Genomic DNA, 27,940 nt, shown 5'->3' with positions numbered 1-27,940 from the left:
GGGAGCCCCAAGAGGGATGGGTCCTTTCTCCTCAACCCACATACCACCCGGCCTACTATTCTACCAAAGATAGTCTCTCCCTGGGACTGAGCAGAGGGTAACCCCCCAGGGTTAAATAAGCGGCCACAGCAAGAGGTAGAGGGGCGGAAGCTGAAATGAGGACAAAGATCTGACAAGTTTAAAACATGTATTTAAAATACAATTTATAAAATGCTGAATCTGCCGACTCAGGAGCCTGCGGTGCAGGGTGGGGTGGGAGTGGGCAGCCGCCCGCTACACCAGCAGAGTAAGACTGCAGGGGTGCGGCCCTCCCTCCCATGCCCTTCTGTTCAGACACCCAAGGGGCCATGTGCACCCCTGGGATCACACGACCAGAAAACAGGACCCCAGAAGTTTCTTGAGTCTCTGCTTACCAGGGAGGCTGGGTACAGCTCTGCCAGCCCATCCCTGAGCAGGGCACCCCCAGATGGGGCAGAGCAGGGTATGGCTGGGCTGGGCAGGGCAGGGCAGGGCTGGGCGGGGCAGGTGGGCTCTGGAAGGGGCTGATGGTAGCAGATAGGGTGTTGCCTCCTGCCTGCAGGTGGGGAGCACCCTGATTGAGTGGGCTGAGAAAGGCTGGTCACCAGGCCTGGACCCCCCAGCTCCTTTGGTTATAGGCTGACATCAGAGTAGTGGCTCATGGGAAGCGGTTAGCTGGAAGGTCTGAGGCCTGGCCCATAGGGTCAGGAAGGAACTGGGGGACGGGGACAGTACCGTGAAGGCAGATAAAGGGGCAGCAGCCTCAAGTTTCTGCCCCCCATCCCCCTGGGGTTTTCCAAGCCAAAGCCTGCAACTTACTTTAAAAAAGAAAAGGGAAAAAAGCACTTAGGAAAGTTATAGACAACTACCCCAAAAAAATACCCTCCCACACACAAAATCCAAACCGTTTCCTTATCTCCCTTCCGCCTCCCCCAACACAATACAGTTTCCTGTTTTCTTTCTTTTTAAAAACATTGCCTGCCACCTCTCCATTTGGGAAGCCCAGGGCATCACTGCTGGTGGGTGGTTGACAGGCACACAGCGGGCTAAGCCCATCTTTGGCCAGAGGGAGGTGGCAGGACCAGTCCCTGCCACATCCTCAATCCACAGACACTCACCAGCCACCCTTTACTTTGGCCTCCACTTGAGGGTAGTGGGGCAAAACAGGTGGGCAACGAGCACTTCTGGCCTTCCCACCTGGACTACCTTGTCCAATTGAAAGGACAGTCTCGCTTTGGGTGGGAAACCACTATTAGATGAAGGATGGACACTAGAAATTTAGAATGGGGACACCTGGTTAGGGCAGTGGAATACAAAGATAGCAGCCAATCTTCTTCCTTGCCTTCTCCTGAAGGTAATCCTCCCTCTTACTGACTGAAGCTCTGGTTCCAGCTCTGCTCACAGGGAATGGCTGGCTTCACACAGGCAGAAGGCTGTGCTGTGGACTAGCTGCTAACTCAGCTGGCAGCTGGCCCTTCCTCGGAGGGGAGGACGTGGTGGGGCATGGCTTTCTGGGCCTGGCCTACCATTCCCACCGGGAACCAATGGTGGAGTGAGCCTGTGAGACTCGGCTTGCCACCTTGGCCACCACATGCTACCCTAATCACAAAACCACACCAACCACTCCGAAACGTATCTGCTGGTCAGGAGTGGGGAGGCCGTCTGGCTGGCTGAGGGATAAGGCGCAGTGCAATGGAAGGGATCAGGAAGCCCAAGAGGAGCCAGGTCCACACAGAGCCGCTCTGGGCAGCTGCCCTCTTAGCCTCTTCCACCTCAAGGAGCCAAAGCAAACCCCTGGCTCCAGGGACAGAGGAGAAACTTCATTCCAGGCCCTCACTCTGGAAAAAGGGGTGATGGGTAGCCTAGGCCTCTGAGAAACAGTCTGTCATCAATCTTTGCAAAGCAAAGCTGTTCTTTTTCCAACTTTATTCAGAATGTTCTGCCTTCAAGGTACTGATTGCACACAGGAAATGTACCAGGTATAGTGACTGAGCTGGGGCCAGCAATGGAGATGGAGCACCGCAGACCCTTAAGGGTTCAAGCCATGCTGGAGTGGGAAGACCTATCCACCTTCTGACCATAAGAGGCAGAAGGCTTAGGGTCCCGGAGCCAGACTCTCTCCTGGTTTTCCTTGTGCTGACGGCAAAATACTAAACAAGTCTCCTCTCCTTCACTGCTAAGCCCAGGGATGCAGTCTCACTCCCTGGTACTCTGCTCTCTTCTAGAAGCAATAAGCCTGGCTGTTAGGGAACCACCCTGAGGGGTATGGGAAGGGGAAGTCTGTTCACTTGCCCTATCTCCCAAAATACTAGAGGTGGGGTTGGCACCCTCCCCAGGCTCTCTGAGCCTACAGAGCTAGCCCAGTCTCCAGGCAAGGCCCAGATGTCCTGGGACTTAGCTCGGGGAGGGAGGTATAGGCATGGGGTGCTCATCTGTCCTGGGGGCTGCAGAGCCCTGCCCCTTTTCCAGGCGGCAGTAGGAATACAGAAGCTAAGCTCACCAAAATCCTATTGGTTAATGTTTCTAGTGAATTTCCCAGAAACATTTTTAAGTAGACTACCAAACTACCCTTTCTCAATTAAAAATTCATTAAACCACTAAAACCCCTCCCATGCACTTTTTCTTGCAAATCAGATATTTGTATAAACAAATAAAAATAGGAAGAAAAAAAAAAGAAAAGATATTTTCAAATGGAACTTACTTTTTAAGTGATGAAGACATGCACTTGGGGGTAGGTGGGTGTGAGTTCTCATTTGTGTTTTGAAATCCCAAATTAATGAGCATGATAAACTGTTATTGCTGGCACTGGCTTTACCCCAAGTGGCCAAGTGGCACTGTCTGACTCTCTACTCTGAGTCCTTGGTGGGTCCCCCCAACCTTCCCCTAACCCCCACCCTTTCCCTTTCCATTGACTTGGGACAGCCCTTGTCGATGTGCCAATCACAGTGGGAAGGGGGAGAAGGGGGGAGGTCACAGTGCATGGGGTTCAAGGTCACAGTGGGCGGAGCAAGGGGGATCACAGTGCAAGTAAGTCAGGTCGTTCCCTCTGCTCAAGTCCAGCTGTCTGCCACGGCAGTGCAACCCGTGGCAGACGACCCAGGAGGCGGTGACAGCGGCGATGGTGGCATCTTTTCTTGCCTGCATTTATCTGCGCTGTTTGAAGCCTTGTGACCCATCAGGACCCAAAGGCTGTCTGATCACATTATTGGGCTGCCTGCTGTCTTCAGGTTGGGAGATCCTGGTTGGCCTGAAGGGAAGAAGAGCAGAGGAAGGCCTGAAGGAGGATATAATAGATGTCCCCCGTCATTTTTTTATTTTTTATTTACTTTTTGAGACAGAGTCTCATGCCATCGCCTAGGCTGCAGTGCAGTGGCGTGATTTCTGCTCACTGCAACCTCCACTTCCTGCGTTCAAGTGATCCTCCTACCTCAGCCTACCAAGCAGCTGGGACTACAGGCATGTGCCACCACACATAGCTAATTTTGTAATTTTAGCAGAGATGGGGTTTCACCATGTTGGCCAGTCTGGTCTTGAACTCCTGACCTCAAGTGATCCACCTGCCTTGGCCTCTCAAAGTGTTGGGATCACAGGCGTGAGCCACTGGACCTGGCCTAGATGGCCACCATCTTAAAAATCAACTGTCCTTGTAGCTGGGGCCCAAGTCACTCTGGGTCCACAAGCCTGCTTCTTTGGGAAGCAGACTCAGGGCACCTCCAAGCTGAGAGGCCCCTGTGGGCAGGCAGGGCCAGTGGTACACGTTCACCTCTAGCAGCTACAGCACTCTTTCCCCCTGCTTGGCTGCCATCATTCACAAGGGGAGTGCTCAAGGGCCCATTTTGCCTAGAGGCAGTGACCATGGACAGCACATGCTCTGTAGAACCATTTGGAATCTCCAGAGTGTTAGGCCAAGGTAAAGAGCTGGAATCAAGAGCTCAGCAGAGGGACACATCTCCCTGCCCCCCAATTCTTCCCTCTCACTTCTCTCCAAACTATGCAGTTAACGGTTGACTCATATTACCATAGAAAACTAAAGGTTGTGTGCTGTGTCATTATAAAAAAAAAGAAAAAAGAAAACCTAAAGGAAGCACACATTTTCCATTCTGGAAAGGTGAAGACTTAGAGGAGAAACAACAAAGAGAACAGGTATCTCTTCAAAATTATGAAGAGAAAGAAAGTAGGTACGCAAATTAGTTCTTCAAGTCCTAGAATACCAAGCCATGGCAGCTCCTCAAAGTTAAAAAGAGGCCATCTTAACAAATACTGTTTTATTAGGAAGTGACAAATTTACATAATGTAACCTCTAATACTGCAGAGAAAAAAATGCCAAGAGTAAAAAGGAATTTAGAAAATTCACAAAAACATCACAGTGGGCATTACGGAGACCCAGAAAATAAAATCAAAGCACCTAACCAGGTACTTTCCACTCTGCCAGCCCAGGTTCTCGACACGCTATGCTCATTTACTCACTGAACTGCACAACGCCTTGATAAGGTAGGTCCTATCATCATCCCATTTGTCAGATGAGGAAACTAAGGCCCAGAGAGGTCAAGTCATTCTAAATTAAGAAGAGGTAAGAGGCAGATTTTGACACAAGCCCATCCATGCCTTTACCCTCTAGGCAACACTGCCCCTGGTGACTACAGAGGCAGCATGCCAGCAAACGGCCACCTCCTCCCTTCAGGGCCTTCAGAGCCCTCCCCCGCCAATTTGGCACTGTGAACTAGACCCAACAGGCTGGGGTCAGCTGGAGCTGTGTGGTTCCTACCCTGACTCTGCTTGCTTCTCACTTCTCTACATGCAGCCTGGCTGCTCTCCTCCTCCTGGGTGGCCTGCGGGAGCCATCACTGGCCCGCCCTGCCAGCCACACTCACCTGTCAAGGATGGGTTTCTCCTGCTCCTCGTCCGGGCTGGCGCTGCCCAGGATCCGCTTCCGGGCCTCGGCGTACTCGGCCTCCCGCTGTGCTAGGGACTTGACCGGAAGGGCGGGCCTGCTGGTGGAGTTGGGGCTGTTGACCACACCGTTGCTGGTGGGCCTCTTGAGGATTCGGATCTGTGGAGGGGGTCCTGCGGGAAGGCTATCGTCCTGAATCACAATGGGCACTTTGGGAGGAGATTTGGATTTCCTGCTGACGAAGAGCAAACACAGCTTCACAAATCCTGCTCCTAAGGAGGCCCTGTCCATGTCCCACACCCACCCCTCATCACTTTCCTCTCCCTCCCTACTAATTCTACCCATGACTCTCTGGCCTCTGACCAGACAGCAAAATTTCCACTCCTCAAGAACGGTGTCCCAAAAAAGCAAGCTTGCCATCAGCTCTGGCAGGCCACAGGAACTGTTCCTCAGCCCTAATCCCGGGCCACGGGGGCTGGAACGCCACCTCATTCTGATACTTCCATCCCCACATTCACCACAGCCACATCAACCACCATTTGGCCCTGCAGCAAAACAGTTTGGATGTCCAGAATCCAATGACATCAGTTAAGATCCCAGCTTCCCTACACAGATCAGAGTAGGACAGGCTGATGGGGTGGGAGCCTGTGAACTTGGGGGTCAGCAGTGTTCACTCTCAGCCAAATCTTCTATCACATGCTCAAACCAGTCAAACACTACAAAGGAACCCACTACACCATCTCTGCCTGGCATCAAGATATACCAAGCCACCTTCTAGTGAGAGTCACCTGTGCCTCCCAGAGACAAGCTACACCAGACAACTGAATCCTCTTGAAAAGAGCTTCTGAGGAGAGAAACCTCCCTTGCCAGGGCTCTCTGGTCTTTTGGACAGCGGCGGGGCTGGTGTGAAGGACGCTCCTAGAAACAGTGCTTGGCAACGCTCAAAAGAAAAGCATTGTCCAAGGCTGGTGGACATGTACATCAAGGTGATGTGTCCACAAGGAGAGGTGGAGTAACAAAAAACAAAGAGGGAAAACAACACAGGAAGGGAAAGAAACAAAAGCCACAGGAGGGTACCGGAACCCAGGCAGGAGTGAGCCACCAGGACCCTCCCCAGAGCCATCAACCAGCTTCTCTTCAGAACCACACAGGCCTGCTTTCAGAGCCCTGGCTGTCAGGAGGAGTCGGGATTGGAGGAACTGAGCAGCTGCCAGGGTGAACGGAAACAAGTCCTGGGTAGGACAGGAATGGTATGGGAAGGGGACTGTTATCCAGGGTTAGTGTGGTTGCTGAAATGAGCAGACAGACAAAGGAGTCAGCAATCTGATCAAAGAGGCAGGGAGTCAGGAAAACTAGCTGGTGAGCACAGCACCCCAGAGTTTCCAGGGGGAATAACTGTGCAGCCCAGTAAGCAAATCCAGAGAGGTCCTATCCTCCCTCCTGTCCCTTGCACCTATGGAAAACAAACAGGTTCCCTAAGCCCAAAAGCAGAAAGCTGAAGTCACCTTTCACCTACTCTGGAAACACCCTCCTCTGTTGTCTAGCTGGAGAACAAAGCTATTTTTAAAGGTTTTTTCAAGAACTTCCTAGAATGTTTTCTTCCAGGATACCCTCATAATACCCTAAACCACCAATTCACTGGGGGACCCAGAGAAATCATCTGCCCAAACTCCTCATGCCACAGAGAAAGAAACTGATGTCCAGAGTAGGGAAACAACTTGCCCCTACACCTCAGAGCAACTGGGGCACAGCCAGGCCTAAAACTCAGGTCTTTCAGCTTGCCACTTCCTCACACAGGGAGCCCACAAAGGTCGGAGGCAGGGCAACACCCCAGCCTCACTCCTAAAGCCTCAAGCCACCATGTCCTAGTCTCCAACTTGGAGGGAAGGGTTTGCCGCCCCAGAGCCTGACCTGCTAGGACCTGCTCAACCTAACGGCCAGCTAGAGAACACCACTGACTGTCCAGCTCTCAAACCAGAGAGCATGAGCCCTCAGACCAGACAGCAGCCTTACCTCTCTTTTTGTGTGATCTTCAGTTTTTTTTCCAACCGTCTGTCTATTTCCTAGAGGAAAAAAATGTATATAAAAAGAGGAAAAATATCTCTCTCAAATAAAAACTTAGGTCTTTATTTTTGGAGCTAAGGGCAGTGTCCTTTCTCTATGCAGGGACATGACTGTGTCCTTCAACATAATAAATGTGGACTAGATTCTGGGGTTTGGGGACCTGATACCCTCTGCAGGTCCATCTCCCTTCTAGCCCCTTGGCCGCCACGATAGTTCTAAACCTCATTGTTCAGCTGGGTTCTTTTGCATAGCCTCCAACTAGTTTTCTGACCTCCAATCTGTCCTTCAAAGAGACACTCACATCAACTTCTAAACATAAATTTGGGAACGCTTACTCTATTTGATGAAATAAAGATTCGGCCAAAACAAAAAACAAACAAACAAACAAACAAAAACCACAAAAGAAAACAAAAATCTGATCATGTCACTTCCCTACTTTAAACCCTTCAATTGCTTGCAGACCTAGTGTAAGCTTCTGAGCGTGCCTTAGCCAAACCTTCTTTTCCCTTCCGTCTCTGTTTTGTTAACACTAGCCCCCAGAACCCAGCATGCTATTCCCCATGCCTGCAACGTCCTCTCCCCTTGCAAACTCCCATTTATCCTGCACAACCTAGCTTGGATGTCTACCTCTCCTTTGTAAAGTCTTCTCTGATCCCACCAGCAAGGTTCATCACCTGGTCCTCAAGGATAAACTCTCCCTTTTATATTCCTTTATGGTCACATCTATCTAATATTTTAGTTATCTATTTTTTACTGTTATGGACTTGAACTCTCTGTGATTGGCATGTACCAAAAGGCCTAGAGTAAAACCTGTGCCTTATGTTTGTGGTTTTGGAGGTCCATGGTCTACAGGTGAACATCGGGGTCCTGAGGAAGAGACAGGAACCCTGAGAGTACAGCAAGGATTTTGCTCAGAAACAGAGTATGACAGGTCTTGATTAAAACAACGCCACCATTTTAGAGAAAAGCAGAGAGAAGAAAGAGGCTGAGAAGGAGTAGCAGGTGGAACTGCCTTCCAACATGCCCTAGCCTCATCTCTTCAAGCCCTGAGCAGGATATCGGACTCAGGGCAGTCTACCCCTCAGGCCATCAGCATCAGCATGCCTGTGGCACCTCCACACACTTGTGTGAGCATCTATATCCTGGACAGGGGTACGGGGAGAAGCCATGCACAGAACAAAGACCAAACCCCCAGGCTGCCCGGCTGCCCTACTGCTTTTCTCAGAAGAAGTCTCACTTCCTCAGCCATCCTCAGTGAGGGCAAGATCAACTAGCTCTAACGGAGATGGAAGAAATTGTATGAAAAATCATGTGCTTTTCTGGAGAGAAGATCTCTAACAGTGGTTCTCAACCAGATAAGATTCTGTCCCTCAGGAGACACTGGACAATGTTAAGCCATTTTTGGTTGTCACTGTCAGAAGATGCTAAATGTCCTACAGTGCACAGGACAGCCCCACACAAATAACTATTTAACCCCAAAAGTCGACAGTGCTAAGTTTGGGCATCCTTAATTTATTAGACATGAATTTTTCAAAGGAGTCCATCACTTGCAAAATGTAAAGAACCACAGCCATAGTGAAGAGGCTGTGAAATTTGGTGAGATCTGCCCCATGGCCCAGTGTGTAGGCCATTTTCTTTTTTTTAAAGACGGGGTTTCACCATGTTGGTCAGGCTGGTCTTGAACTCCCGACCTCAGGTGATCTGCCCGTCTTGGCCTCCAAAGTGCTTGGATTACAGGCGTGAGCCACCACGCCCGGCCTGCGTAGGCCATTTTCATGAGTGCTCTGTATGTTCTGAAAATAACTATTCTTCAGTTGACGGGTGCAGTTCAAGCTGTCTAGCTATATTGTTCCAATCTTGTAAATTCTTACTGACTCATTTTATCTACTGACCATGTAAAGAATTAAGAATTATTGGCCAGGCACAGTGACAGTGGTCTACGCCTGTAATCCCAACACTTTGGGAGGCTCAGGCAGGTGGATCACTTGAGGTCAGGAGTTTGAGACCAGCTTGGCTAACATGGTGAAAACCTGTTCCTACTAAAAAATATAATCAGCCAGGCGTGGTGGTGCACACATGTAATCCCAGCTACTAGGGAGGCTGCAGTGAGCCAAGATCACACCATTGCACTCCAGCCTGGGTGACAGAGTAAGACTCCATCTCAAAAAAAATAAAAGGCTTATTCTTCTTAGTCTTTCTAGTAATTTAAACAGTTTATCATTAATGACATGATCTTCTCTGCCTTATAATATATTGTTTAATATTAATAAAGTTGGCCAGCTTTCTTTTGGTCAATATTTCCTAGAACATATCTTCTTACCTTTCCATGTCCTTATTTGTAAACAATGGAACTAGGTTAACCACATGAAGCTAGATTTAAATCTAGTTTAACACTGACACCTATTATAATTGGTACTGATTTGTGTTTAAAATATATTTGGCTGGGTGTGGTAGCTCAAGCCTGTAATCCCAGCACTTTGACTCTGGGAGGCTGAGGTGGGTGGATCACTTGAGGTCAGGAGTTGAAGACCAGCCTGGTCAGCAAGGCAAAATCCCGTCTCTACTAAAAGTACAAAAATTAGCCTGGCACGGTGGCAGGTGCGTATAATCCCAGCTACTCAGGAGGCTGGGGCAGGAGAATCTCTTGCCCCAGGAGGCGGAGGTTGCAGTGAGCCGAGATCATAGTATTGCACTCCAGCCTGGCAACACAGCAAGACTGTCTCAAAACATAAAAAAAAAATAGGCCGGGCGCGGTGGCTCAAGCCTGTAATCCCAGCACTTTGGGAGGCCGAGGCGGGTGGATCACGAGGTCAAGAGATCGAGACCATCCTGGTCAACACGGTGAAACCCCGTCTCTACTAAAAATACAAAAAAATTAGCTGAGCATGGTGGTGCGTGCCTGTAATCCCAGCTACTCAAGAGGCTGAGGCAGGAGAATTGCCTGAACCCAGGAGGCGGAGGTTGCAGTGAGCCAAGATCGCGCCATTGCACTCCAGCCTGGGTAACATGAGTGAAACTCCGTCTCAAAAAAAAAATTAAAAAAAATTAATAAATAAAAATTTAAAAATAAATAAATAAAAAATAAATAAAATATATTAACAACTTAGTGTATTCTGAGGCACCATCAAGTCTCTGGAGGGGCCAGGAAGGCACTGAAATGGAAACCTCTCACTCCAGCTTGGAACATAGTTGGTGCCAAAGAATGCTGAATGACTGAATGGAAAAGGTACGCTGATATAATAGGAGAACAACCTGGATGTTTTCTGTGAACTGACAAACACAGACACACAGAATCTATGCCTACTGCGTAATCTGTCCTGAAAATGACTGTATTGATTGAATTTTATTAATTGTATTAATACCAGTGTTATTACCTGAGTAAATACTACAGCTCACATTAGTCTAATTTCCATTACCTTTTTGCTTTTTTGAGACGGAGTCTCACTCTATTGCCTAGGCTGGAGTGTAGTGGCATGATCTCATCTCACTGCAACCTCTGCCTCCCAGGTTCAAACGATTCTCCTGCCTCAGTGTCCTGAGGAGCTGGGACTACAGACACACACCACCATACCCGGCTAATTTTTTGTATTTCTAGTAGAGACTGGGTTTCACTGTGTTAGCCAGGATGGTCTCGGCATCCTGACCTCATGATCCGCCCGCCTTGGCCTCCCAAAGTGCTGGGATTACAGGCATGGCCCACCATGCCCAGCCATGCCTATTACCTTTTAAGGGCTTTTCACAAATAACTTCATGTTTTTAAAGTTTCATACTACTACAAAACTGCCTATCCAAGTTCTCCATCATAAACAGAGCCTTGATAGCTGTAAAATTTAGATGCCTTTGACGGTTGAGACCAAATGCCTTCACAGGCCAGGCAAGTGGCCAAACTCCACTTGCAGGGAGCATACCTGGGAAGTGAAGGGGTTGCAGGGCACCAAAGAGCAGCTGCCCTGCCTAATGACGGCTAACAAGCCTTGGCGGACAGGGCCAGACCCAGTTCAGAAGAAACCAAATTAATAGTTTTATGGCAATGCACTGAATTTTTCAACTTCACTATGTGAACTTTCATTATCGCTGTGAAAGCTAAATAAGGCAGAGAGAGAAATGGGCCTCACATATTAGAGCTGAATTTGAGAAGTCCCATCCCGGTTTACTCTGAGGAAAGCAAACTGCTTCCTTCTTCCTCTAGGGCTTAAGGAAGATGGACAATCTGCCCAGTTCCAGCACAAGGAGCCTGTGTGGAAAAAGCCTTTCAAGAGGACATCCTAGGCCATGTCTGAGTAAACATGCCTCTGTCCCCAAACTAGAACATGGCTAGCATACTTGGCATGTAGTATCATACTAATGGTTTTAAAAATAATGCTTTTTATCAATATTATGTATTTATTATGGCTGTCAACATTCTTTCCCAAACATTCATTTTCTGTTCACACCAGCCCTATTTGGTAGACAAAGTAGCTTTTATCCTTCTGTCAGATGAGGGTTAGGGAACTTACCCAAGGTCACAGGCAGTAAACCATAGATGCAGCCCTAGAATTCACCTTTTGAGGCTCCCATGCTGAATACCACCCTCCTCTGACAATTGCTCAAATCCCTGGCAATGCTGGTATAAACCATTAGACACTGGCCATCTCTGTCATCTCCCCCAATTCCACACTGTTCCCTGGCATGCCAATAACTACAACCCTCATCCAACTCCACTGTGAAAGGCAGAAGGGCTCTATCAGAGCTGGAGAGGGATTCTTCCATAAGATTACGGAATGGGATGGAAACCCAAGCAGCTTTGGTGGAAAGTGGATCCTGGTCATCTTCAGATGGCCAGCTGGATGCCAGCATGCTCAGAGCTGCCCAAGCAGGACAGGGAGGCTCTGCCAGCAGCTGGAGGGGGCATCATATCTCCCTCTGGAGTCTGTCCAGGTATCATGAGTCAGTCCATTCTCTTCTCAGACAAGGCCTTGCTATCAATCTGCTCTCAACTCGTGCTCTGAAAAGCTGGACCGAGTCAAAACTTTCCTACAGGGTGCATTACAAGGAAAATGCATGACTCCCCCAGAGATGCAATAGCCCAATGGAATTAAACAAACAGGCCTTAGAACTGGTGTGGGGAAGCATCTAGATGCAGGCCTGAAATAAGGAATCATATTACCTGAGGGCACCCTCTCTTTTGACAAGGATGCAGAGTCTTGCCCAAGGTCTAGGCTCCTGTGATAGAGGCCTGACCTCAATCGCTAGTGGAAGAAAACTGTAAGCTCTGTGACTGCTGTGAAAGGCAAGCGCGAGGGCACAAGCACACCACAGGACGGTGGCTAGGAAAGGCTGATTTCCTATGGCTCCTCCTCCTGGAAAGGCTCTTCATTTTTTACCAAGAAGCACTGAGCAGCCTACAGAAGAGGTGTCATTCTGTGTTCTGGGTCCAAATCCTAAGCAAAAGATCTGTTATTGCCAAACCTAGATATCACTTGTCCTGTGGGGCTACACATCTCCAGAAATGAGACACAAGCTTCCTGGTCTCAGAGAACAAGCAAAGCCAGAAGGAGAGTGGAGGCAGGAAATCATGAAGAAGCACCGTGGGGAGGAAGGTGGTTCTTGAGAGGGCTGGTCCTTTAGGGGAGGTAAAGGGCAAGCTACAACTACAAGGTGAATGGGATCAGATGTCAACATTTGCAAATTTAACTCACCATTCGAGGAAGCTCAGCTTCACTGGCTGCTGACGCCCTTAACCTTGCTATGAATGTGCTTGTGTGAGCCTCTGGCTGAAAAGTTGGGGTATGGGACCTAGGAGTACAATGGGGATAAGATCATTCCCAAGAAGGAGAGCAGGGAAGGGGTCACCTCAAACAACCTAATTTGTTACTGTCACAAGCTATAAAAGGATCTAGGCGCAAGATGACAGGGATGTGTCTGCAAGGTGAGGCAGATTACAATGGCAGGTTTACTCCTGTAACATTAGGAGTTCAATGAAAAAGGAAAAAAGAAAGGTGAGAAGGGGAGAGGAGAAAAAGAAATAGGCCATTCTGGATCTTAGTGTAAAGCACAGCAAGTGTAAGCACGATTACAGTTGTACTTCCACAGATATGAATGTTTACAAAACAGCCTGGGTGATGATGATCTGGGGGACTGATTCAAACTAGCCAAGCAGGAGACAAAGTGAACAAACCCACACCTGTTACACTACAAGAGTCAGCGGGGGTGTCTCCACCTTTTCAGTGCCTGATCTGCTGCTACCCACTCCCCAAGGCCAGCAGGCCTCCCCATTCTGTGCCTCAATACCCAAGCCCGAAGAGTATACTGTCCTGCTCCATCATAGCACCCCCTCTCTCTGATAACTGGAATCCTCTGGTCTCCAGTGTCACCAACATGACTCCCAAGAAATAGAGCAATCTTGTATTGAACACAGATCTAAAAAGGCCCTTGCTTTGGACTCTGAATTAGAAAATAATCTTTTATTGGTGACAAAGTTACCATTTAAGTAACTTTCCACAAATGATTTGTCTTTCTTCACTAGTTTCCATTTCAGAAGATGACATTTCCAATTTCCCCCTCAAATTCAAGGAATAACAACTGGCCTTGAGCTCCCTATGAATCATTGCCCCACAGGGGCCTCTGGTCTCATCCTGAATCGGGGCACACAAGTCTACAAGTAGACATGGAGGGATGTGAAGAAGAGACAGGAGCCTGGAGAGGACAGCAGGATTTCTCCCAGAAGCAGAGCCCCACAGGCCGTGAGTAACAAAAAGCCACCATTTTGGGAAAAAGCAAAGAGAAGAAAGAAGGGGTAGCAGGCAGGACTACCTTCCAACACGTTCCAGCCCTGAACATGCCCCACAGCAGGCTAAGGCCCATGCTGGGCCTCATGTCTTCAAGCCTTGGGAAGGATACTGGTGCCCACATCCTCTGGCTACAGGGTCTCCTGGCAGACCAGTCTCCCCAGCAAGGGGTCTTATTTCCCATATGGATAGGATTCTGAATCCTCCTGTGTAGGCCCCAATTTCACTGGGGAATACAACCAAAGAATTCACAGGCAGAAGCAATCTACAACAGCAAAATCTGGTCTAAAACTATCAGATAAAAAGGTCTCCCACCTCACTAACCATTTCTTTCTTTTTTTTTTTTTTTTTTTTTTTCTTCAAACTGGGTCTTGCTCTGTCACACAGACTGGAGTGCAGTGGCATGATTGTGGCTCACTGCAGCCTCAATCTCCTGAGCTCAAGCAATCCTCCTGCATCAGCCTCCAGAGTTGCTGGGAATGTAGGTGCACACAACCACCTGGGGCTAATTTTTTTTTTTTTTTTTTTGTGGAAACAGGGTTTTGCTGTGTTGTTCTCCAGGCTGGTCTTGAACTCTGGGCTCAAATGATCCTCCCACTTCACTATCCCAAAGTACTGGGATTATGTGTGAGACACTGTGCCCAGCCACTAGCCATTTCAAGTCCAGATGTGCAATCCATGGACTTCTCCAAACAACCTCCATATTGATTTGTTTAATTCTGTTTCATATCTGCCATGTTTCCCTGTCAACAAGGCAGTGACAGTGTCCTGCCCTGTTAGGACTAGGACTGGCCACCTCCAATGCTCCTGTAATTATTCCACTTCCCCTGATTAACTCCAGAGAGTGACGCACCCAAAGTCCTATCACCCCAGGTTTGATTCCACAGGAATGCTTCACATATTTTTTGTTTGTCTGTTTAGATGGAGTCTCACTCTGTTGCCAGGCTAAAGTGCAGTGGCACAATCTCGGCTCACTACAACCTCCGCCTCCAGGGTTCAAGTGATTCTCCTGTCTCAGCCTCCTGAACAGCTGGGATTACAGGCGCCTACCACAATGCCCAGCTAATTTTTGCATTTTTACTAGAGATAGGGTTTCACCATGTTGGCCAGGATGGTCTCGATCTCCTAATCTTATGATCCGCCCACCTCGGCCTCCCGAAGTGGTGGGATTACAGGTGTGAGACACCTCGCCTGGCCGCTTCACTTATCTTTAAACAAGTCACATATTTTAAAATGATGACCATGTTACAACAATACTATTTTTGATATACTGAGTTAAATTAAAAATATTACAATTGATTTCATCTGTTTCTTTGTACTTTTAAAATGTGGTTTCCAGAAAATACAAAATTAAGGCTGGAGGCAGTGGCTCACGCCTATAATCCCAACAGTTTGGGAGGCTGAGAGAGGAGAATTGCTTAAAACCAGGAGTGAGACCAGCCAGGACAAGAGAGTAAGACCTCAACTCTACAAAAAGTGAAAAATGAGTCAGGCATGGTGGCACACACCTGTAGTCCCAGCTACTTAGGAGGCTAAGGCAGGGGATTGCTCAAGCTCAAGAGTTTGAGGCAGCAGTGAGCTATGAATGTGCCACTGCACTCCAGCCTGGGTGACAGAGTGGACCCCCATCTCAAAAGACAAGAAAAAAAAAAAAGACGACGGCCGGGAGAGGTGGCTTATACCTATAATTCCAGCACTTTGGGAGGCCGAGGCGGGCAGATCACCTGAGGTCAGGAGTTTGAGACCAGCCTGGCCAACGTGGTGAAACCCCGTCTCTACTAAAAATACAAAAATGAGCCAGGCGTAGTGGCAGGCGCCTATAGTCCCAGCTACTTGGGAGGCTGAGGCAGGAGAATCACTAGAACCTGGGAGGCGGAGGATACACTGGGCTAAGATTGCACCACTACACTCCAGCATGGTTGACAGAGTGAAACACCATCTCAAAAATAATTAAAAGAGATCACTATCTCTCTATGTTGCTCAGGTTGGTCTCAAACTCCTGCCCTCAAGTAATCCTCCTGTCTCAGCCTCCTGAGTAGATGGGACTATAGGTGCATACCACTTTGCCTGGCTCTGACCATTTTTTGTAAGATGGCAACTCCACCACTTTCTATGACACGTAATCTGTTTTACTTTTCTTCACTGAGTGTGTATATAAAACACTCGTTGTATATTGTCCATCTTTCCCCAGGAGAAAGCCTTATGAGAGCAGAAACTTCATTCAATGCATTTGTCCAGTGTCTAAAATAGTATCCAACACATGAATTAAAAAACAATCACCAGCCTGGCCAACATGGTGAAACCCTGTCTTTACTAAAAATTCAAAAAATTAGCAGGATGTGGTGGCGGACGCCTGTAACCCCAGCTACTTGGGAGGCTGAGGATGGAGAGTCGCTTGAATCCGAGAGGCAGAGGTTGCAGTGAGCCAAGACTGCCTCTGAACTCCAGCCTTGGTGACAGAGCAAGACTCTGTCCGCCCCCCCCCCAAAAAAAAAAACACTAATGAAATAGGATTTTATAGATACATCTCAGCTTTACAAATAAAGAGGAATCAATTCAGATTAGTTATATAATTTGACCATGGTTCCACAGCTAGTATGAAGTAGAGCCAGAATTTGAACTAGATCTATCTGGATCCAGGGAAGTGACATTATCCACATTCAAAATAAAAGCTAAAGGCCGGGCGCGGTGGCTCAAGCCTGTAATCCTAGCACTTTGGGAGGCCGAGGCGGGTGGATCACGAGGTCAAGAGATCGAGACCATCCTGGTCAACATGGTGAAACCCCGTCTCTACTAAAAATACAAAAAATTAGCTGGGCATGGTGGCGCGTGCCTGTAATCCCAGCGACTCAGGAGGCTGAGGCAGGAGAATTGCCTGAACCCAGGAGGCGGAGGTTGCGGTGAGCCGAGATCGCGCCATTGCACTCCAGCCTGGGTAACAAGAGCGAAACTCCGTCTCAAAAAAAAAAAAAAAATAAATAAAAATAAAAAAAATAAAATAAAAGCTAAGGCTCCTTAGGCATTTCTTAGCAAAAAACAGGTACTATGCCCTCCCTTTACCACCTCTAACCTTCGCTACAATCTGTGGGGCATCCATCAGCCTTGCTGCAAACCCAGATTTGCCTATGGTCACACAACTAATAAGTGATAAAACTCAACCTAAATCTCAAGAGGAGGAAGCACAAAAGTTCAGAAGAGTGGCAGGCAGGTGGCATCAGGAACTAATAAAGAAAGATAAGGAGATCTGGTGCAGTGGTTCACACCTGTAATCTCAGCAGTTTGGGAGGCCAAGGCAGGTGGATCACCTGAGGGAGTTCGAGACCAGCCTGGCCAAATGGCAAAACCTCCTCTCTGCTAAAAATACAAAACTTAGTTGGGTGTGGTGGCCCGTGCCTGTAATTCCAGCTACTCGGGAGGCTGAGGCAGAAGAACTGCTTGAACCTGGGAGGCGGAGGTTGTAGTGAGCCAAGGCTGCGCCACTGCACTCCACCCTGGGCGAAAAAGGAAGACTCAGTCTCGGGAAAAAAAAAAAAAAAATTAGGATAAGGGCTGACAGATAACACCATCCCACCGGCTGCTACACCTGAGGTCAGGTCAGTGAAAGCCCTGGTTTCTCAGGCCAATAGCAGTAACAGACAAAAACAGCTGACTCCCAAGGCCCAGAACTCAAAGCTATAAAGAAGTTGCCAAAAGCACAGTGGCTCACACCTATAATCCCAACACTCTGGGAGTCCGAGGTGGGCAGATCACCTGAGGTCAGGAGTTCAAGACCAGACTGGCCAACATGGCGAAACCCCATCTCTACTACAAATTAAAAAAACAGCCAGGTGTCACGGTGGCAGGCACCTGTAATCCCAGCTACTCAGGAGGCTGAGGCAGGAGAATTTGTTTGAACCTGGAAGGCAGAGGTTGCAGTGAGCTGATCACACCAACTGCATGCCAGCCTGGGGGACAGAGCAAGACTCTGTCTCTTAAAAAAAAAAAAAAAAAAAAAAAAAAAAAGTAGTTGCCATAATTCTTCAGCAGCAACCAGGCCTAGCAGTTTAGATGTATCCCAGTCAAGAAAGCCTCAGAAACTTGGTAGATGCCATCTTGAGACAAAGTATTGAGTGCCTCTTCAAAGGGTCTCCACGCGGCAGGGATACATCCAGCCCTATACCTGAAAGTAATGGGATAGGCAGCCATAATGAGGAAGAGTCTTGCTCTGGAAATAAAATGGGGTCAAATCTAATGGGACTCCCACTTTCTCTGTGTTTTTGTAAATCCTTCTCCCTTTTGGTTTTCGTACAACACTAAGAAAAACAACTCTCAGAAGAGAATATATTTGTCCTTGGGGCAGCAAGAAAGTGACCCTTCAGCCAGTCTTAGGAACTCTGAACCCAAACTGGATAGAGAGGCTACACTGTGAGTGGCTGGAAAGAACAATGCCTTCACACTCAGAGCAATGGCACTCTCTGCCCCAATATCCACCTGTGAATGACGCTTTACTAAGTATTTTAACTCTCACTAATCGGCAAGGCAAATTCTATTAATTCAGTTTTACAAATGAGGAGAACAATATGGACAGAAGGGTAGGTAGTGATTTGCCCAAAAATCAGATCAGGCATTTAAATCCCAGTCTTTTGACCGATTGCCATTGATGGAGAAAAGTAGACTGTTAACTGGCAGAGGGACACTATCGTTTCTTGCTACCTTTTACAATGACAGCAAGGCCAAAGGAAGTATCAGGCATTACTGACTTTAGAGGATGGAACAAAGACACTATTACCCTCATCCACCAGATTTCAGTTCAATACCCAAGTATGCGCTCATCAAAGCCCAGTTAGAATCACCAGCACTCAGCAGGGGCCGCAAACACAATGCCTCCAAGGCCAGATGGCTAAAGTAGGCAGAATGGAGTACATGAGGTAACAACAGGAAAAGGGAGATTGCAGGAGAGATCAAAGGAGAGGACAGCAGAGAGCAGTCAAGACCTGCTAAAGGCATTCAAGTTCAACATTAACCCCATCTCAAAAAAAAAAAAAAAATCCTGCCGGCTGGGTGCAGTGACTCAGGGACCTGTACTCCCAGCTACTCAGGATGAGGCTGAGGCAGGAGGATCAGCCACGAGTTCCAGATCAGTCTGGGTGACAAGGTGAGACCACTAGCGCCTCCACCTAAAAATCCAAAGCAACAATTTTTTTTTTGGAAACGAAGTCTCACTCTGTCGCCCAGGCTGGATTGCAGTGGCACAATCTCAGCTTAGAGCAGCCTCCGCCTCCCAGGGTCTAGTAATTCTCCTGCCTCAACTTCCCAAATAGGTGAGATTACAGGCACCTGCCACGGCATCCTGCTGATTTTTGTATTTTCAGTAGAGACGGAGTTTCGCCAGGCTGGCCTGGAACTCCTGACCTCAAGTGATCTGCCCATCTCAGCCTCCCAAAATGCTGGGATTACAGGAACGAGCCAACACACCAGGCCCGACAATTATTTATATTATCTTTTTCTACTTGGCCAAATGTTGAAAAGTTATTTCTTATTTATGATCAAGATTTTAACCAGCATCTCACTTGCAGTCACCGTTCTCAGTATTACAACTGACAGCAGGATTATCGCTTGGCTCACTGAGTTCAAATTTCTCAGAGATTCGAAGTTTATGAGCTCATCCAGGCTACAGAGGCAGGAGGTCAATCCAGGTGAAAACAAAAGAAAGGCTTCAAAAGAACTAGTAAGTAAGCATCCTAAAGCACTTAACTAGTTAATTATCAGCTGAGAATCAAATGTAAACGAACTTCTCCAAAGAAGGTCCCTAAGAGTATGGGCTCAGGCCAGTAAGGCCTAACAGCCACAGCTGGACTGACCACATCATCTCCTCCAGGGACCAGGAATAATAGCACCTACACCTCAGAAAGGTCACTGAGAATGAATGTAAAAAGGCACTCTGCCTCGGCTGTAGACAGTCATATAACATAGATCTTAGAAGCTCTTCCAAAAAGAGCCCGAGGGACTTGGGAGCTTCCCATAGGCTCAGTGCTTGTTCACCAGTGAGATGAGCAACTAGATAGCAGAAACGCTACTGACATATGGAAGTTCATAAATGTTTTTATAAGCTAGGGAGGGCAGAGCATGTGGGCTGGGAATTGTTCTCAAGGTCAGTGAAGAGTGGTGACAGTCCTGACCTTTCCAGACTCAAGTCATACTTTCTTTCCTTCTATTCAATCTTACCTAATTACCCTGGCTCCTGAAGAATGCAATTTTAACTGTACATATTTATTGTTCCTTTTAGAAAGGAATGACTGTTATTTCCTGTGTTCCTTTTATAAGGGAAAGAGTTTGTCGGGGGAAGGGGCTGGCTTACTGTGAGGGACATTTTGAAGTGTCTCACCATCAGGGACAAGATTGTCTGTCTCGGACCGGGTGCGGTGGCTCACACCTGTAATCCTAACACTTTGGATGGCCTAGGTGGGCAGACTGCCTGGCTCAGGAGTTCAAGACCAGCCTGGGCAACATGGTAAAACTGTCTCTACTAAAATACAAAACATGGCCGGGCGCGGTGGCTCAAGCCTGTAATCCCAGCACTTTGGGAGGCAGAGGCGGGTGGATCACGAGGTCAAGAGATCGAGACCATCCTGGTCAACATGGTGAAACCTTGTCTCTACTAAAAATACAAAAAATTAGCTGGGCATGGTGGCATGTGCCTGTAATCCCAGCTACTCAGGAGGCTGAGGCAGGAGAATTGCCTGAACCCAGGAGGCGGAGGTTGCGGTGAGCCGAGATCGCGCCATTGCACTCCAGCCTGGGTAACAAGAGCGAAACTCCGTTTCTGAAACCTTGTCTCTAATAAAAATACAAAACATTAGCTGGGCATGGTGGCATGTGCCTGTAGTCCCAGCTGCTTGGAAAGCTGAGGCATGAGAATTGCTTGAATCTGGGAGGCAGAAGTTCAGTGAGCAGAAATGCACTACAGCACTCCAGCCTGGGCGATAGAGAAACCCTCCTTATATTAAAAAAAAAAAAAAATCTGTCTCCATACAGACTATTGGGGTTTGTTGCTAATTTCTGTGCAGCATGGTTTTTAGGTTTTTTTGTTTGTTTGTTTTTTGAGATGAAGTCTTGCTCTGTCACCCAGACTGGAGTGCAGTGGCACTCTCATCTCACTGCAACCTCCGCCTGCCAGGTTCAAGCTATTCTCCTGCCTCAGCCTCCTGAGTAGGTAGGACTACAGGGGCACACCACCATGCCTGGCTAATTTTGTGTATTATTAGTAGAGACAGGGTTTCACAATATTGGCCAGGATGGTTTTGAACTCCTGACCTCGTGATCCATCTGCCTCAGCCTCCCATAAGTGCTGGCATTATAGGCCTAAGCCACTGTTCCTGGCTGGGGTATGTTTCTAACCTTAACACCCTGCACAGAGCTAGATGTTAAAGAGAAAGATGCTTGGTAGGAGCAAACAGTTTTAAGAAAAACACTCTTCAAGAAAAGAAATCTCTATGGTTACTACTTAAAATTGTTATTTTATTTTATACTTTGGCCACAGATTTAAGCAGCTAAACTCAATCTCCTGCTAGGAAACCATCAAGTCAGTAGTCGTCCTGACAGAACACACCTTGTGGAGGCAAGCTACCTGATCCAGCCAGAAACTGATGCTAGCCGTTGGGGGCCCACAGCAGTGGAGAGGTGAAAACTGAAAAGGGCTGGCCCCTGGAATGTTTTGAGTCATCAGACCTAGACAACAGCGACTTTTCTCTGCAGGATTGTACCAACAGTTTTAGAAAGATGAGCTAAATCCTCTCCTGCCATAGAAGTAAAAACAAGAAGGCCTGTGATTGCTGGAATTTCCAGCTATGGCAACCATGGCAGCTCTCCTGATACCCAGAGCACGCTGGGAACAGGCCCTCCATGCAGTCAATGAAAAGGGCTGAAAAGTTACTAGTGAAAAGCTCGTTATCCTCCTTTCTTTGAAGCCACAGTGAAACCAATCTTTTTCCAGAGTCTCTGGGACAGACTGCTCAGCAGAATCATGCCTAAACTGCCTGACTGCTTCACAGAAAGCCCCTTCTGAGGAAATCACATTCCATAAGACTCAACCTTTCCAAAAAGACCAGCACCAGCTGAGAAGTGGCACCTTTAGGCATGGTATACCTGGAACTGTGGTTTCTGTGATACCACGCATCTTAAATGCCTTCTTTTTACTGAAGGGACAGACATAAAGAAATCAGCACCAAGTAACCCCGAACTAACTGATTGGTTTTTTTCCTACTACACATAGCCTGCTGTGCATGTTCCAAAATGACAAGCAGCTACAGGAAGCACTGGGGACCCCAGAGTGAAATGGCAGTCACACTGGGGAGAATGGCCTCTTCTCCAAAGAAAGAGAAGAAAATCAAAATTCTGGTGTCCTAAATTTAATCTAACTATGGGCCGGATGTGGTGGCTCACGCCTACAATCCTAGCACTCTGGGAGGCTGAAATGGGAGAATCGCTTATGTCCAGGCGTTCAAGACCAACATGGGCAACATGGTGAGATCGTGTCTCTATAAAAAAATAAAAAATCAATCAAGATTGGTAGTGCATACCTGTAGTCTCAGCTACTTGGGAGGTTGAGGGTGAAGTGGGAGGATCACTTGAGCCTGGGAGGTCGAGTCTGCAGTGAGCCATGATCGCACCACTGCACACAGCCTGGGTAACAGAGTGAGACTCTGTCACAAAAAAAAAAAAAAAATTTTTTTTTTTCTTAAATTCTTGTTTTTGGGTACGTTTAAAAAAAAAAAAAAAGGGGGGGGAAAAATTTTTTTTTAAGACAGTTTCGCTCCTGCTGCCCAGGCTGGAGTACAATGGCGTGATCTCAGCTCACCACAATCTGTGCCTCCCAGGTTCAAGCGATTCTCCTGCCTCAGCCTCTTGAGTAGCTGCGATTACAGGCATGTGCCACCACACCTGGCTAATTTTGTATTTTTAGCACAGACAGGGTTTCTCCATGTTGGTTAGGCTGGTCTCAAACTCCTGACCTCAGGTGATCCACCTGCCTCAGCCTCCCAAAGTTACGGAATTACAGGTGTGAACCCCCACACCCAGCCAAAATTTTTTAAAATAAACAAATAAATATAGGTATATCACTCCCCTACTTAAAAAAAAAAAAAAGTTCAAAGCTCCCTGCACTTTCAGGACAAAGTTTGAGCTTCCATAACCAAGCACAAGGAAGCCTTTCCCAATCGGGCCCCTACATACTTGAGTGGCCTCATCTCTTTCCACTCAACCCTGCCAATCCTCCCCCCCAGCCAGAAGGAAATACTTGTAGCCCTCCCAATGCTGCATATTTGTCTCTCAGCCTCCTCATCCATGCCCGAGCTGGCCCTACACCCTAACTGCCACTCCCAGACTTAACACTGCTTAATTCAACAGATCTTTCAAATCTTAACTTAGGCATTACCTTCTCTACAAGACTTTCTCTGATCCAGCCATGATACTCCACTTATGCCTCTTCCTGAAAGTGCTGCCGACCTGACTCCCCCACTAAACCGGGCCTCCACGCTTGGCACATAATAGTTATTTAATGTTTAGTGACACCTTCCTATGGACTCATACGCCATCCACCATCACTGATGGGGCAATGTTTGGATGACTAGCTCATAGGGGTAGAAAGTAAACGTAAATTTCAATTCTGAATCCAGAAGACCAGTCATCCTTTAACTTACTTAAGATGCATTTTCTTTTTCCCACTAGCTACATGCCTTGACCTTGAGAAAAAGAATAAAAGGAAACTTGCAAGATACAGGGAGATCAGAGGTTGTCAATGCTTTATAATAACCACTGGTCCAATTACAGTTAAGTATCATCTGCTGCCTTCCTCCAGTTGGGTTAGCTCATTATCAACACTATGAACTAGGCTTTTTTTTTTTTTTTTTTTTGGCAACGTCTCACTCTGTCGCCCAGGCTGGAATGCAGTGGCATGATCTCTGCTCACTGCAACCTCTGCCTCCCAGGTTAGGGTCAAAAGATTCTGCCTCAGTCTCCCAAGTAGCTGGGATTCCAGGTGCCTGCCATGCCCAGCTAATTTTTGTATTTTTAGTACAGACAAGGTTTCATCATGTTGACCAGGCTGGTCTCAAACTCCCGACCTCAGGTGATCTGCCCACCTCGGCCTCCCAAAGTGCTGGGATTACAGGCATTGAGTCACCACACCCAGCAGATTTTATTGTCTTAAACATTGGGGCTATAGGACGAAACTCTTGTCTCAAAAGAGAAAGGAAAAGAAAAAAGTATTTGCCATACTAAGTAAAAGCAAAAAGCAGCCTATTTACTTACAGAATATGTGAGGTATTTCTCAAAGTCAGTCTTTCTCTAAATGACACAATAGGACTTGATTCTAAGAATTCAGAAGCTATACAGGAAACAATGACCTCAGATGACTCGCACACAAAAAATTCTTCCAGTCTGGGCACCATGGCAAGACCCTGTCTCTACAAAAAAAAAATTTTTTTAATTAGCCAGCCACATAGTGGTACATGCCTGTGGTACCAGCTGCTCAGGAGGCTAAGGCTGCAGTGAGCTGTGTTTCCACCACTGCACTCCAACCTTGGCAACAAAACAAGACCCTGTCTTAAGAAAAAAAAGGAGGCCAGGTGCAGCGGCTCATGCCTGTAATCCCAACACTTTGGGAGGCAGAGGCAGGTGGATCACAGGGTCAGGAGTTCAAGAACAGCCTGGCCAATACGGTGAAATCCTGTCTCTACTAATAACACACAAATAAATTAGCCGGGCGTGGTGGCGTGCGCCTGTAGTCCCAGCTACTTGGGAGACTAAGGCAGGAGAATTGGCTGAATATGGGAGGTGGAGGTTGCAGTGGGCTGAGATCTCGCCACTGCACTCCAGCCTGGGCGAGAGTAAGACTCCCTCTCAAAAAAGAAAAGAACATAAAGGAAGGAAGGGTAGGGGAGAAATTCTACATGATGTCAAAAAATTTTTGGCTGGGCATGGTGGCTCATGCCTGTAATCCCAGCACCATGGGAGGCTGAGGCGGTTGGAGATTGCCTGAGGTGGAGATTGCCTGAGACTGCAATGAGCACCCAGCCTGGACAAGAGAGCAAGACCATGTCTCAAAAAAGAGAAAGAAAGAAAAAAAATTTGTGGTGTTAGAGGACAGGGATCACCAAAATCCTTTACTTTTAAGGATTAGAACTGACTCTGCCTCTGGATTTTATGGAGTCTCAATGTTCACATTTCAAATTAGTTTTTGTTGTTTGGGAGTAGGGTATTCAAAGCTCATTACCAGTAGGAAGAGGGGATACCATGCAACTGCCTATATGTGAAAGGCATGTAGCCTGCAGTCAGTTGGTTTCTTGGTGATGTGGACATAACATCTCCCTGGCTGCCCTCTTTCAAAAGGGCGTATTTACAAGAACCTTTGAAATGTGAAAAGGGAATCAAATTCAAGACAGCGTTCAAATCTAAGCCCAGGCAAACATATTAAAAATGAAAACTGGATGAGGTTGTGGCTCATGCCTGTACTCCCAGCACTCTGGGAGGCTGAGGCAGGAGGACTGCTAGAGCCCAAGAATTCAAGGTTGTAGTAAGCTATGATTACACCACTGTACTTCAGCCTGGGAAAGAGAATGAGACCCTGTATCTAAAATAAATAAGTAAATAAATGACTTAAAAAAAAAAAAGAAATGAAAGCTGCCAGGCACAGTGGCACATGCCTGTAATCTACTAGGAGCCCCAGGAGTTCCAGGCCAGCCTGGGCAACCCCATCTAAAAAAAAAAAAAAGGTCAGGCATGGGCCGGGTTAGGTGGATCATACCTGTAATCCCAGCACTTTGGGAGGCTGAGGCTGGTGGATCACGAGGTCAGGAGATTAAGACCATCCTGTCTAACACAGTGAAACCCCATCTCTACTAAAAATACAAAAAATTAACCAGGTGTGGTGGCAAGCACCTGTAGTCCCAGCTGCTCAAGAGGCTGAGACAGGAGAATCACTTGAACCCAGGAGGCGGAGGTTGCAGTGAGATCTAGGCGACAGAGCGAGACTCCTCTCAAAAAAAAAAAAAAAAAAGGCCAGGAGCAATGGCCCATGCCAGGGTTTCACCATGTTGGCCAGGCTGGTCTCGAACTCCTGACTTCAGGTGATCCACCTGCCTTGGCCTCCCATCGTGTGCTGGGATTACAGGCATGAGTCACCGCATCAGGCCGCACCTCTGAACATTTTTAAAGGTCATTACTAAAGTAAGGGATAGGAGAAAGAACACTGGACAAACATCAGAAAGACCTAAGTCTTTTCATGTCACATCTCTAGGCTTATTCAGCTGTTAAATGGGGAACTGCACTAGCTAATTTCTAACTGACTTACCCACTCTGAAACACTAAAGTAAGCCCTACTTACTTCTGCCTACGTTCATTTTTGTTCATTTGCCTCCAACTTCTCTAACATGAGGAACTCGCGACCCTTTGAAACAGGTCAGGAAAATCAGAGAAAGGCCAAGATGCCCAAGAAACGTATCATTTGCATGACATTAAAACTGTAAGCCAAGCTTTTTTACAGGGGATGACCCAAAGGGAGTCCAGATGATTCACTTAGATTAGTGGCAGGCAATAAATGCCTCTACCGAAAATGTTGCATTCTCTGGTACAAAGTCACTGGTAAGAACACTGCCCAGCATACTGCAGACACTCAAAAATGCTGGTTGAATGAACAAGTAGCCCACGGACACCTGTTACTCCCTATAAAATCTTTTAACTTTCTTTACTTAGGCCAAAACTCAAGAAAGATGGTTGTCACATTAAGAACTCTACTAAATATCCTCCGAAGGAACCAATCCTTCAAATTCTCAATTATGCTAAATAGAAAAACATAAACAACCGTGAGAGAAATGCTGAACCAGCGGAAAAAACTTCAAAGCCAAGTTTCAACATTCTCGTAAGAGCTAGATAAACCCACTTACGGCTGCCAGGGTCCATCTCCCCGCCTCTTCCAGGGCTCACAAGCAACCTCGAAAAGCACTTAGGAAGCAAAACCCAGCGCCTACTCTACCCTAGTACACTCGACTTCTCGCACACATAAACCTTGAAGGTGGATGTCAGTGAAGCCAACAGACACGAACACAAGGAGACGAAAAAGGTATCTCCTGATCTTCACAAGGGTCACCATAGACAAACTCTGAAAAGACCAAATTAGTCGTGAATCTAAGAGAACTGACAAATTCTGTTTGAGATAAACTATTTTTCTACAGTTTCTAGAGGCATACAAAAACTCCAAAAACAAGTCGAACGGTCCGTCTCCCCACTCCTCTCGCAGGAATGCCGCTGTTTTACATATTGCACCCCCTCCCCCTGGACTCCGACGAGCGCACTCCCAGACCCTCTCCGGGCCTCGGATCACTGAGTGGCAGAGGGGCTGCCCGCAGAGCTTTCGGTTGCTTTGGCGGGGTCCCCGTGAGACCTGCCTGCCTGCCCACAAACTCTTCTTGGAGTAAAAGTGAAAGAGAAAAAAACCCAGACTCGCCCACCGTGACGGACCAAAGAGGCCTCAGCTTCCCCCCCTGCCCTGGGCTGCCTCCTCCGGCTTTCCTGCGAAGCCGGACGTGCCTCCCCGGTCCCCCACCCACCCACATGGTGTGTCCCTCCCCGTCAGAGCACAGCAACTTTAAAATGGTGCCTCGGGCCACAGGGCCCGACGGAAAGAAAGGGTCAGGGAGGCCCGGGGCAAGCGAGCTGGCACGGGGGCCAGGAAAGGAGGCCCCAAGTGGCTGGTGAGGCGCCCCGGGTGACGCGCGCGTTGGGGGAGCGGAGGGAGGCGCACCAGGCAAAGGAAAGGAGAGAAATAGATCGCGGCCCCTTTAAGAGGCCTTCACGGCGCTCAGGAACCGGGGGCCTCTCCTCCACCCCCAGCCCGGCGTGTGGGGCCCTTCCTTGGGGAGAACTATCTCCAGACCTGCTCCCCGGAGGCTTCCCTCACGCCAGATCTCGGCCGGCCCTGCCCCGGGGCGGCGGCACCTCCTTACCCCGCTGTCTGCCGCCTCTTCCCAGCTCTCAGCGACCTCCTCATCTTCCATCTTACTCGCCGCTTTCCCTCCTCCCCCACCCCCTCCCCGCGCCTGCGCTTTGAAGCGCACCTCCGTCGCGGGCGCAGGCACGCAAGGCTTTACTCAATGGACCCCGCCCGCTGCCAAGCCCGGAAGAGGCGCCAGGCAAGGTTCAGAGCACTGAGACAGCCATCTTGGAA

General features: G+C 47.9%; 1 protein-coding gene across 8 annotated transcripts; it reads right to left on the bottom strand.

The window, feature by feature from the left end:
• Positions 1-170: 170 nt before the first annotated feature.
• Positions 171-27,940, bottom strand: SZRD1 (SUZ RNA binding domain containing 1). 8 transcript variants are annotated; one of them, XM_032300538.1, is made up of 5 exons: positions 27,720-27,824; positions 12,652-12,748; positions 6,923-6,972; positions 4,890-5,144; positions 171-3,265 (listed from the first exon to the last, which is right to left on the bottom strand). In XM_032300538.1, exons 1-5 carry the CDS (start codon positions 27,761-27,763, stop codon positions 3,163-3,165), a joined length of 549 nt encoding a protein of 182 aa, XP_032156429.1. In that variant the 5' UTR covers positions 27,764-27,824; the 3' UTR covers positions 171-3,162. The 8 variants fall into 8 exon arrangements, with proteins under 8 accessions (XP_032156429.1, XP_032156431.1, XP_032156432.1 ...); XM_032300540.1 differs by having other exon boundaries at positions 4,890-5,141; XM_032300541.1 differs by lacking the exon at positions 12,652-12,748 and having other exon boundaries at positions 171-3,292; positions 27,720-27,940.

Source organism: Sapajus apella, unplaced genomic scaffold (assembly GCF_009761245.1).
Source record: "Sapajus apella isolate SASKATOON/1434 unplaced genomic scaffold, GSC_monkey_1.0 scaffold43, whole genome shotgun sequence".
Lineage (NCBI taxonomy): Eukaryota > Metazoa > Chordata > Mammalia > Primates > Cebidae > Sapajus > Sapajus apella.
Note: the sequence above shows the minus strand (reverse complement) of the source record. Positions and strands in the feature narration are given on the sequence as shown.

Coding starts and splice junctions, on each gene's coding strand:
- SZRD1 (XM_032300538.1), bottom strand. CDS start 27,763: ATGAGGAGGTCGCTGAGAGCTGGGAAGAGGCGGCAGACAGCGGG. Junction 12,749..27,719: donor AAGAGGCGGCAGACAGCGGG/GTAAGGAGGTGC, acceptor TTGTACTCCTAG/GTCCCATACCCCAACTTTTC. Junction 5,145..6,922: donor AAGATCACACAAAAAGAGAG/GTAAGGCTGCTG, acceptor GCTCTTCGTCAG/CAGGAAATCCAAATCTCCTC.